This window comes from Hyla sarda, chromosome 2 (assembly GCF_029499605.1).
Source record: "Hyla sarda isolate aHylSar1 chromosome 2, aHylSar1.hap1, whole genome shotgun sequence".
NCBI lineage: Eukaryota > Metazoa > Chordata > Amphibia > Anura > Hylidae > Hyla > Hyla sarda.
In genome coordinates, this window is record NC_079190.1 from 232,432,346 (window position 1) to 232,443,909 (window position 11,564).

Genomic DNA, 11,564 nt, shown 5'->3' on the forward strand with positions numbered 1-11,564 from the left:
AAGTGGGCGTGGCTACGGGGCGAGGCAACGACGGGATTGGAAGAATGAAGCGTTGTCTGGACACCGAGGAGTGCAGACGCTTAGAGGCGCAGTGCGGTGAGGACTTGGTTCTGTGCCCTTCTTATTGTCACCACCCATGGGAAACGGCCGTGTAAATGCGTATTAAGGTAAAGGGACACTTCTCTTCATCTCTATGCTGCTGCCATCATCCGCAGTGCCCATTCTCATTGCTGTATGTTTCCTCTGCAGAGATCACAAGACGCCACCAGCGGCGACAGAACAAATCCGGGGCTGAGAGCAGCGCCTCCCTGGGCCTTCTGATAGGAGGTAAGGACTGTACGGAGCCTGCCACATTATACGGCTTCTTCTCATTTCTACTGCCACTGCCATATTGTCCCCCAGCTACACCTCACACTTTATCGGATCTGTGTTCTTACCTGAGGATAGGACTCTGGTCATCACCCTCGGCTGGGGGCGGGCCCCTGGTGGCCATCACCCTCGGCTGGGGGAGGGCCCCTGGTGGCCATCACCCTCGGCTGGGGGCGGGCCCCTGGTGGCCATCACCCTCGGCTGGGGGCGGGCCCCTGGTGGCCATCGCCCTCGGCTGGGGGCGGGCCCCTGGTGGCCATCGCCCTCGGCTGGGGGCGGGCCCCTGGTGGCCATGGCCCTCGGCTGGGGGCGGGCCCCTGGTGGCCATGGCCCTCGGCTGGGGGCGGGCCCCTGGTGGCCATGGCCCTCGGCTGGGGGCGGGCCCCTGGTGGCCATGGCCCTCGGCTGGGGGCGGGCCCCTGGTGGCCATGGCCCTCGGCTGGGGGCGGGCCCCTGGTGGCCATGGCCCTCGGCTGGGGGCGGGCCCCTGGTGGCCATGGCCCTCGGCTGGGGGCGGGCCCCTGGTGGCCATGGCCCTCGGCTGGGGGCGGGCCCCTGGTGGCCATCGCCCTCGGCTGGGGACGGGCCCCTGGTGGCCATCGCCCTCGGCTGGGGGCGGGCCCCTGGTGGCCATCGCCCTCGGCTGGGGGCGGGCCCCTGGTGGCCATCGCCCTCGGCTGGGGGCGGGCCCCTGGTGGCCATTGCCCTCGGCTGGGGGCGGGCCCCTGGTGGTCATCGCCCTCGGCTGGGGGCGGGCCTCTGATGACATTTGCAGATATTATCCTATGTGTTTGTATTATCAGTTGTATTTTGGTTCTATATTTCAGCTTGTTGCATACTTCTAAACAACATTAATTGGTTGGTGGGACCCCAGTAAAAAACAAAATGCCAAGGTACATCCAGGAATCAGACTTTATCATGGTGGAGGAAGGCTATGTGGCCAGAGACTTGATGGAGGAAATCATCAATGGTGTCTCACAGACTGTAAGTATTCCTATCAATCTTGTATAAAGGGGACCTTACCTTCAGGTGTAATAAAACAGACTGAACTAATCTGTATGGCTGTGATACCATCATTGACATACAGTCCTCCATCTCCTTATTATGGATCTAAGTATGGCCATATTAAAACAGTACAGCTGGGCTGTGTATTAGATCATAATCCCTAATAGAGATATTCCTTTTTATTTATTCAGCTGCCAATGGTTGAAACAATATATAAACATGTATTTTCCTTAGTGGTTCTCCGCCCCTAGACATCTTATCCCCTATCCAAGGATCATGGGGGTCTGCTACTGGAGACCCCTGCAACCCCTCTGGCAGTCCCCCGAGTCATCAGATATACGGAGCTAAGTTTCCGTGGCTGACTCACGATACAGGGGCCAGAGTATCATAACGTCACGGTGCCGCCCCTCGTGACATCACGCCCCACCCCCTTACTGCAAGTCTATGGGAGGGGACGTGACGGCGGCCGCACCCTCCCATAGACTTGTATTAAGGGGGCGGGGTGTCGTCACGAGGGGCGGCACCGTGACGTCATGATATTTCGGCACCTGTATCGTGAGTCATCAGCCACGGAGCAAACTTAGTTCTGTATATCTGATGAATCGGGGGGGGGGCTGTGGGAGGGATTGCAGTGGGACCCCCGCGATCAAACAGCTTATCCCCTATCCCTGGATAGGAAATAAGATGTGTGGGGGTGGAGTATCACTTTAACTTTTCACTGTCTTATATTCTAACTGTATCCTTTTGTATGGGCATTTTCAGGATGACCGAGATGCTTTCTTCGTTGTGGATTTAGGAGATATTGTAAGAAAGCATCTGCGTTTTCTCAAAGCTCTGCCACGTGTAAAGCCTTTCTATGCTGTGAAGTGTAATAGCAGCAAAGGTGTAGTCCAGATCCTAGCAGAATTGGGGGCAGGATTTGACTGTGCCAGCAAGGTAATGACAGACAGTTTATTTACCATGTTGTAATCTGGAAAGGTTTTTTATAGTTATGTTTTAACACACAACTCTACATGTTTTTCTGCAGGCAGAAATTGAATTAGTCCAAAGCATAGGAGTGAAGCCTGAAAACATAATTTATGCAAACCCATGTAAGCAGATATCCCAGATTAAGTATGCTGCCAAGAATGGAGTCCAGATGATGACTTTTGACAATGAAGTGGAGCTGTCCAAAGTGTCAAGAAACCACCCAAATGCTAAGTATGTACCTATATAGCCACAGTTTATTGATTGCAGGTTACTTTTTTGTTTAATATGAAAACTGGCCAAAGTTCCCAACTTCTAACCATGATGTAACGGTTCATAGGATGGTACTTCGTATTGCCACAGATGACTCCAAGTCTTCTGCTCGACTTAGTGTGAAATTTGGGGCTCCATTAAAGTCATGTAGGCACCTTCTTGAAATGGCCAAGAATCTAAACGTTGATGTTATTGGTGTTAGGTAAGTAGTATTTTCATTACATATACCTACTGCCAATCAGGTCGTAATATTATTTTCTTTGATAAGTATACATATGTTAGGCCGCATTTCCATTCTTCTGGCATATTTGCAATACAGCCTGCAGGTTCTGAATCAAAGAACCTTACATGCAGGGTATCTTGATCTGGCAAACATGCCGGATGGTCTGAAGGTCCAGCACCATGCCCGATTTACTCTATTGGAATGTTGGATGCAAAAGATCCAGCTGGTGGCATCTACTTTTCTGGGACAGCGCTGGATCACTGGGCTAATATGGACAAAGTTTAACACATCTGTAAATGTGGTTTATAGTCTAGTCACTCATTTCTCTAGCATATCTGTCTGGAAACAGACATTGGAAGATGACATTGCCTTTTTGCTAAAGTGGAAACATTGCCTTTCAGTTTCCATGTGGGGAGTGGCTGCGGTGATCCGAAAGCATATGCGCAATCCATTTCAGATGCCAGACTGGTTTTTGAAATGGCATCAGAGTTTGGTTACAAGATGTGGCTGTTGGATATTGGTGGGGGCTTTCCTGGCACAGAAGATTCCAAAATTCACTTTGAAGAGGTAAAAATATAATTTCTAGAGGTATATAGATTGATCTATTCGGAGGACATACTGCAATTTGTGGTGAACTAACTGCCTATGCTTTCTCAAAACAGATTTCAGCTGTAATAAACCCAGCTCTAGACCTGTATTTCCCAGAAGGCTCGGCTGTGGAGATCATTGCTGAACCTGGAAGATACTATGTAGCATCTGCTTTCTCTCTGGCTGTAAACATCATTGCTAAGAAGGAAGTGGACTTGGACGGCTCTGGATCAGATGGTATGTTCCACATTCTAATATTTTCTAAATATTAAAACATTCATTAAAATTCATTAAATACAAATTGTTTCTATAGAGTAAACTGGAGCCTTTTTTGTTCATATTATGATTATATAAAATTGAAGGAATAGGACACATGCATTGCTCTTTAACCCCTTAAGGACCAAGCATTTTTCTATTTTTGCACTTTCATGTTTTTCTTCTTCTTACCTTTTAAAAATCCTAACCCCTTCAATTTTGCACTTAAAAATCCATATGATGGCTTTTTTTTTTCGTGTACACCATTGACCTTGCGGTTTAATTAACGATAGATTTTTATAGTTTGGACATTTACGCATGCAGCGATACCACATATGTTAACTTTACAGTTTTTTTTTTTTTTTTTTTTTAAATGGGGAAAAGGTTGGGGATTCAGACTTTTATTAGGTAAGGGGTTAAATCACATTTAATGTGTTAGCCCCCATAGGGCATTACACTGATTGTTCGCACTGTTCAATGCTATGGCATAGCATAGCATTGATCAGTGTTATCTGTGCTTGATTGCTCAAGCCTGGATCTCAGGCTTGGCGCAATCAAACGCCGATCGGACAGCATGGAGCCAGGTAGGGAGCCTCCCGCTGTTCTCTCAGCTGTTAAGGATGCCGCGATTTTATCACGGCGGTCCCAAACAGCTCCACTGAACAAACTGGCAGCATATTCTCCCGTTTTAGATGCCGCAATCAACTTTGATTGCGGCATTTAAAAGGTTAATACCAGACATCAGCCCGATTGGCGATGTCCGGTATCAGCCGCAGGTCACGGTTGCTGATAGCAACCGGGACCCCGCAGATTCAAAGTGCGCTCAGCTTCTGAGCGGGCTTAACAGATCGGGAGCCAGCCACAGACATAAATATACGTCTGTGGTTGTTAAATGTGTGAGTATGTAATAAAATTTCATAAGGTATACTCGACACATACTATGCTATTGGTATAAATGTCACAATGGCTTTTAATGCCCCTTTTTTATATTATGGGTGACATAAAAATTACACTGCATTATATTACTGTATTACTAGGGCCTGACCAGTTGATACAGCCTCTATTCATACTAGATGAGTCTTGAAGGGGAATCAATGTGGACATTTCCTAAAGAGAAATTCCAACTAACTTAAAAACCACACTCTAAGCTGTGTGTGTAAAATACCAAACTACAGCATACTTACCTCATCCAGTGAAGTGTGGGGTGCTTCTGGTCTGCCCCAGTCTCTGTTTACTTGCTCCGATGACACGCTCTCCCTGTTCTGTTGATGACACACTGCAGCCTCCGTAGTGGCTGCTGTGGGTTTGGAACATCATCATCAGAGTTGGGGAGAGCAAATCATCAGGGTAAGTAAACAGAGAATGGAGCAGACTGGAGCTTTGGTGCTGGACTAGGACAGCAGATCATGCTGTATTTTGTTTTATGAACATAAATTTAAAAAGCACTTTTAAGTGTGTGTGTGTGTGTATATAAATATAATTTTGTCTTTTTAGATGAAGAAACCTGTCCTAACAAGAACACCATGTATTATGTTAATGATAGCGTATATGGGTCATTCAACTGTATCCTCTTTGACCATGCTCATCCTAAACTTACTCTTCACAAGGTACAGTAAAAAAAAAAAAATCTTATTCATAGGAAAAATTCATTGAGATGTATGAGGTCTGCAATACCTAAAAAGAGTTAGCTGAAGCAGTGCTATACAGTACATGAACTGTAAAAGCATCTAAGCTCCAGTAAAGTAAATGGAGCTGAATGGCAGTGCTATAGAGGGGTTGTTTAATGATGACACACACACCTATTTTCAACTGTTTATTTAAAAAATTGAACATATACATTGGTGAATAGTAGTTATTTTGCTACTTTTCTGTGGTCTTTCATGCTTTTCCTCTGTTCTGTTGACTTTAGCTCATAGTCCAGTCTGGTGTAAATCCTCTGACTGACTTCATGTTTTTGTAAACAGGACACTCTAGCCAGAAATTCAGCCAACTCTCTCCCTCCTACTAGACTGTACACAGGAACAGGAAGTCTGTTACAGGATGTACACCAGACAGGATGCTAAAGACAACAAAGCAGACAGTTTCCATCAAAAGCAGAAGGAAAGTATGAAAGGCCACAGAAATGTAGTAAAAACAACCTTATTTACTAACCTAGTCATTCATTAGACAGTTTAACTGGTTTTATTAGCAACTAGTTTGTAGACAGCTGTGGAACTGTTTTTAGGAGACAGCAGTCTTGTTGTTCTGATTATGTACAACTTCTTTAACATGTAACCATACACAATCTGCTGATGAACACTTCCATCATTTATATCAAGATTGTGAGGTTCTTTCACTGCAAATATGTTTTATGAAGTATGGAACTTTTGTTCATGTTTTTTTATTTTTTTTAAAGGGAAAACTCTCATCCTGATCACCCACACTAAACTAAATACACCAGGTTGTAGTTCGGGTGAACAGGAGACCGATTGGGGGGGGGGGTCTCTGACTAAGATACCTACCTTCAGTCCAGCGCCCATTCCCTCTGAATGTCAGCTTCTATCTTCACTGAATTGCGTGCTGGAGGCAGGCTTGTGGGTGCATTTGAATATTAATCGATGCTGGTCACGTAAGCGCTCATGTGACCACTGGCCATGAATATTCAAATTCCCCCAGCAGGCCCACCTTCAGCACTCAATTCAGTGAAGATAGCAGTTGATCTTCAGAAGGACCGGGCACTGGACTGAAGGTAGGTATCTTAGTTAGTGACCCCCGCATCGGTCTCTTGTTTACCCACACTATAACCATTTTCTCCACATCAAAACTAGTTAAAATGTTTTTATCTCCATAAACCTAACAGTCCCCAATAATTTTCTTGCTAATTTGCACTAGTGAAATTTTACAAACAGGAATAACCTTATTTCAGTGAAAGTGCGATTAAAATAGTATGGTATCTGGACACTTATGGCATAGCTACAGGATCTGCTATAATTGTTCGATACAGATTCCATCTTTATGGCCTGGTTGCTGTTTTAAACAGTTTATATAACTCCCATTGCTGTAAATAGGAATTGCCCAAACAGCATAGCACTATGAGCTATAATGCTTCTGGAACTTCAGAGTTTTTTCGGCTTTTTGACAGCCTCTGCCAGCTGCAACGGGTTTGGGGAGCTCTCAAATGCAGGTCCTGTAGGTGGAATCCATATCTATCAGACATTTGTTAGATTCTGTGGATGGACCATAAATTTCCAGATGGGAATACCTCTTTAAGGCTAATGCCTCCAAAAAACACCCATTCTGCCGCAATGCATTTTTTTCAGTGAAATGATAGCTGCAAGTCAATAGGGAACTACAAAATGCCTTATCCACTTAGCGTTTTTTAGTTTAAATATTTTTTTTTTTTTATTCTTTTGGCGTTTTTCTACTATTTTGGGCGATTTTCAAAAACAACCTCTTGAGACTTTAACATTTTTTTCTGAAAAAATCTTGCCATTTTTCTTCCATAGCAGTCTATGGGAGTGGGGGAAAAAAAAAAAAAAAAAAAACGGGTAGGGGTTAACCGTGCATACTTTTATGTCCTGTGCCCCTTAGCCGCATATGGGAGGAAAAGGTAGCACCATGCTCCTAAACCCCCACTGGAAAAAAGGAAACAAAAGGGAGTAAAGAACCTATCTAAACCGCTTACTAGAAAATGAGAAAAAGACCTGTGTCTTGCCTCCTGCTGACACTAGCTAAAACTGATTACCTCACTTCCAGTGGGTGGGTATATCCTGCAGGGAGGAGCCGACTTTTTTTTTTCTTCCTAGTGGCAAGAGCATATACCCATCAGTTAGGTGTCTCCCCAATGAAGAGCGACCAAGAAAATATAAATTTTGTTCCCTACAATTTTTTTTTTTCCATCCCATCCCTACTGCATAATTTTTTTTTTTTTTTTTTTTTTTTATAAAAAAAAATTTTTGGTACCCAACAAAATTCGTATATAACGCCCGCAAGGGCCAAAAAATGCAATTTCCACAGAAAGATCAAAACGTCAAAATGCAGGAAAAATCTCTGGCAGTTTTTCCATGTGTTCTTAAGCCTGAAAAAAAAAAATGCAAGGACAAAACCTCAGTGGAAACCTAGCCTCCGTCCTCAAACACATGTTGCAGTCTTTACATTTGAATAGTTTCAATTGAATATTTTTTTCAGAACAAATATTAAGAGCACAGGAAAAAGCCCCCAGACGAACATATAGATGGAGTTCTACATGAACATGTGACTATGTTGCAGCCTTTTAATATTTCTGCTCTTTTCCCAACTTGTTTTTCCTGCAGAAACCTTCTCCAGATCAGCCATTATACAACAGTAGCTTGTGGGGACAAACATGTGATGGCATAGATAAGATCGCTGAGCATCTTCAGCTACCAGAGCTTCAAGTTGGTGACTGGCTTCTGTTTGATAACATGGGAGCTTACACAGTGGCAACATCCTCTACATTCAATGGCTTTCAGCAATCCTGTATCTACTATGCAATGCCACGGGCAGCCTGGTAAGAATAAAACACACACTATAGACAACGTGTGTGTGTGTGTTTTTTAATTTTTTTTATGCCCTTTTACTCATTAAAGTTTCACTTATTAAAAAAACAGGGAGTGGGGAGAGGATCCTAGCTAAGACAGATTTTATAGAAAATGTGTAGAACTTGCAGTGAGGAAGGAGAGAAGCATTTAGCTAATCGCTGCTCCCTCCCTGATTGTTCTAGAAGTTGGTGGCTTTGGTACCCAGACCTCGACTGATCAAAACATTTCACATGTCTCTATGACATGCCTAAAGTTTGTTATTTTAAATGACAGACATAACGGCATACTGACATATTTGCCTTTGTCTCCAGCCGTGTGATAGCTATACTGCCCCTTTTTGATACATCCCACTGAAACTTTGCTTTTTATTTCGGTAATCTATCACTATTGGTGTAGAAATATTTGTTTGTAGTTTAAATGGGCACTGTCAAATACAAAAAATTTTATATGTTGTACATCTTGGCAAAACATTAATCTTTCTAATATTCATAAGAAAATGTTATTTCTTATAGAAATCATGGCTTTGTCCAAGCTGAAGCACAGGCATAGACAAAGTCCAGTAAGTGAGGGCGGGCTAGTACTGTCTGATAGGAGAGAGCACAGAGGAGTACTAGCCCACCCTCACTTACTGGGCTTTGTCTATGCCTGTGCTTCAGCTTGGACAAAGCCATGATTTCTATAAAAAAGAATACACCAACCTATATAACAAGAAAACTGTGGCAGACAACAATGTGCATGCAAATAATGTTTATTGTTTAAAAATTACTATTAGTAGCTTCTCTCATGTACAATCTACTAATATAAGATAATATAGAATGCCAACGTGTTTCCCCAAAAATACACCCTTCCCCCGAAAATAGGTCCTAGCTGTATTATCGGTGTGGGCTGCAATATAAGCCCTACGGAAAATAAGACCTAGGCCAGTGGTCTTCAACCTGCGGACCTCCAGATGTTGCAAAACTCCCAGCATGCCCGGACAGCCAACGGCTGTCCAGGCATGCTGGGAGTTGTAGTTTTGCAACAGCCGCAGGTTGAAGACCACTGACCTAGACAATGCCCGGGCTGCAAATATTAAAAACAAACTTAAACTTACCTCCGTTCCCCCGTTGCTAAGTAACCGGCCTCACTGTCCTCCGCTGTTATCGCTGCTTCCTGGTGTTGGGATGTCACAGAGCCTTCAGCCTATCACCGGCCGCAGCGATGTCCCGCTTCTGCCAATGATAGGCTGAGCCCACTGTGATGTAAGAAGCCGGCCGGCTTCTTACATGACAGTCAGCTCAGCCTAATCATCGGCCGAGGCGGGACATCGCTGCGGCCGGTGATAGGCTGAAGGCTCTGTGACGTCCCAACACCAGGAAGCAGCGATAACAGCGGAGGGACCATGAGGCCGGTGCCTTAGCAACGGGGGAACGGAGGACGAAGGTACGGTAAGCTAAAGTTTGTTTTGTTTTGCAGCCCGGGCACAGGAATTGATACAGCGCAGCGGTCGATCATTATTTGGGGGGGGGGGGGGGGGAGGGGGAGAGAAGTTGCGCTTGCAGGTGACAAGCGATTATTACCCCGATGAGGGGTGCTGTGCTGATAAACCGGCGGGGGGGGGGGGGGGGAGGGAGGGACGTTGGGCTTCAGAGCTGCGCCCATCACATGATGATAATAATGGTGGGGGGGGGTGTAAATAACGTGGAACCGCCATGTTGTTTAATGTGCATATCGTACTGTAAATGAGTAAGCCCTACCCTGAAAGTAGGCCCTAGTGTGTTTTTTGTGGCTAAAAGTAATATAAGACGCGGTCCTATTTTCGTAGAAGCACGGTAGCATAACAAAGTGTAACTAGAGTTCTACATAGCAGCATAACACCAGTAAAGTGCTGTATCCAGATTCAGTGCATACGGTATAAGCATAAAGTGCTAAGGCAAAGTACAAGCGCAGGATCAAAGCAACAAAATACCTACATGTGCGAACAAAAAAATGCGATAGAGAGACGGCCACTTTACTGGTGTTATGCTGCTATGTAGAACTCTAGTACCACTTTGTTATGCTATGTTGGCATTCTATATTATCTTAGTAGCTTCTACATGAGAGAGATGTTCCATATTTGTCAGACGCCATTCCTGTTTTTATTGTAATTTTTAAACCATAAACATTATTTGCATTCACATTGTTGTCTGCCACAGTTTTCTTGTTATACAGGTTGGTGTATTTGTATTGGCAGTACAGATATATACATATAGCCTTAGGAGTACTGTAGGGACCAATTAGCTTCCCTCCTATATCAGTCTTTTATACTGCGTCTTTTTTGGTGAATTTATAAAAAAAAAAGAATAGAATTTTAACAATGTTAAACCAGTAAAAAAAACTGTATAATTTATATTTTACTTACTTACAGTTTTAATTAAAAACCTGTCAGAAACATAAACCTTGAACCTGATCTTTCTTTTCCAGGGATATGGTTCAGCTGCTGGAGAAAGGAATACATCCGATTGAAGAGAGAGAAAACATTTGTGCACCGATGTCCTGTGGCTGGGAGATCTCTGATTCTCTTTGCTTAACTCCTGCACCAACCAGAATCATCTGAGCTACTGTTTTCTGAATGTCCCGTAGAAATAAACACAATAAATGATTTCTTTTTCTCTCTTTTGCCCAGCATGTGGGACCAATCTTGGCCTTGTTGTGTTTAAGTATGCAACATAAAATCTCTTATCAAAATTTCTTCAGCCTTGGTTTGAGTTACTAAAGTAGAAATGCGATGTTGAAATCATATTTATTTCAAATATATATATAATATATCTGCACTTTTATTTACATGTTTGAAATTCATGGTATTACGAAGAACTTAGGTTAGATGGATACACTTATGATATGAGAGATGATCAATTTATAAACCTAGTCACCCAGTCTTGTGTTACGTGCATACTTGGCATGAGTTGCAAATAGTGCTACTTTTTCACTTAGCATACTGGGCACATACCTATGGACAGCACGCTTTCACAAATCCGAGGTACGCGAAACTTAAGGGGGTACTCCAATGGAAAATATATATAAACAATCAACTGGTGCCAGAATTAAACATATTTGTAAATTTCTTCTATAAAAAAAATCCTTATCTTTCCAGTATTTATCAGCTGCTGTGTGTTCCACAGGAAGTTTTACTTTTTTGAATTTCTTTTCTATCTGACCAGTGCTCTCTGCTTACACCTCTGTCCAGAGCAGGATAGGTTTGCTATGGGGATTTGCTCCTGCTTCTGACAGTTCCTGACATGGACAGTGGTGTCAGTAGGGAGCACTGTGGTCAGACTGAAAAGAAATTTAAAAAAATAAATAAAGTTTTCCACCGGAGTACTCCATTT

General features: G+C 43.6%; 1 protein-coding gene across 2 annotated transcripts; it reads left to right on the top strand.

The window, feature by feature from the left end:
* The first annotated feature begins 69 nt into the window (after positions 1–69).
* AZIN2 (antizyme inhibitor 2) lies at positions 70–10,926 on the top strand. Of its 2 annotated transcripts, XM_056556565.1 has the most exons (11): positions 70–167; positions 250–327; positions 1,197–1,353; positions 2,137–2,310; positions 2,402–2,574; positions 2,681–2,815; positions 3,238–3,403; positions 3,499–3,661; positions 5,174–5,286; positions 7,972–8,186; positions 10,660–10,926. In XM_056556565.1, exons 3-11 carry the CDS (start codon positions 1,255–1,257, stop codon positions 10,790–10,792), a joined length of 1,371 nt encoding a protein of 456 aa, XP_056412540.1. In that variant the 5' UTR covers positions 70–167; positions 250–327; positions 1,197–1,254; the 3' UTR covers positions 10,793–10,926. The 2 variants fall into 2 exon arrangements, with proteins under 2 accessions (XP_056412540.1, XP_056412541.1); XM_056556566.1 differs by lacking the exons at positions 7,972–8,186; positions 10,660–10,926 and adding an exon at positions 5,644–5,794.
* Positions 10,927–11,564: the final 638 nt, after the last annotated feature.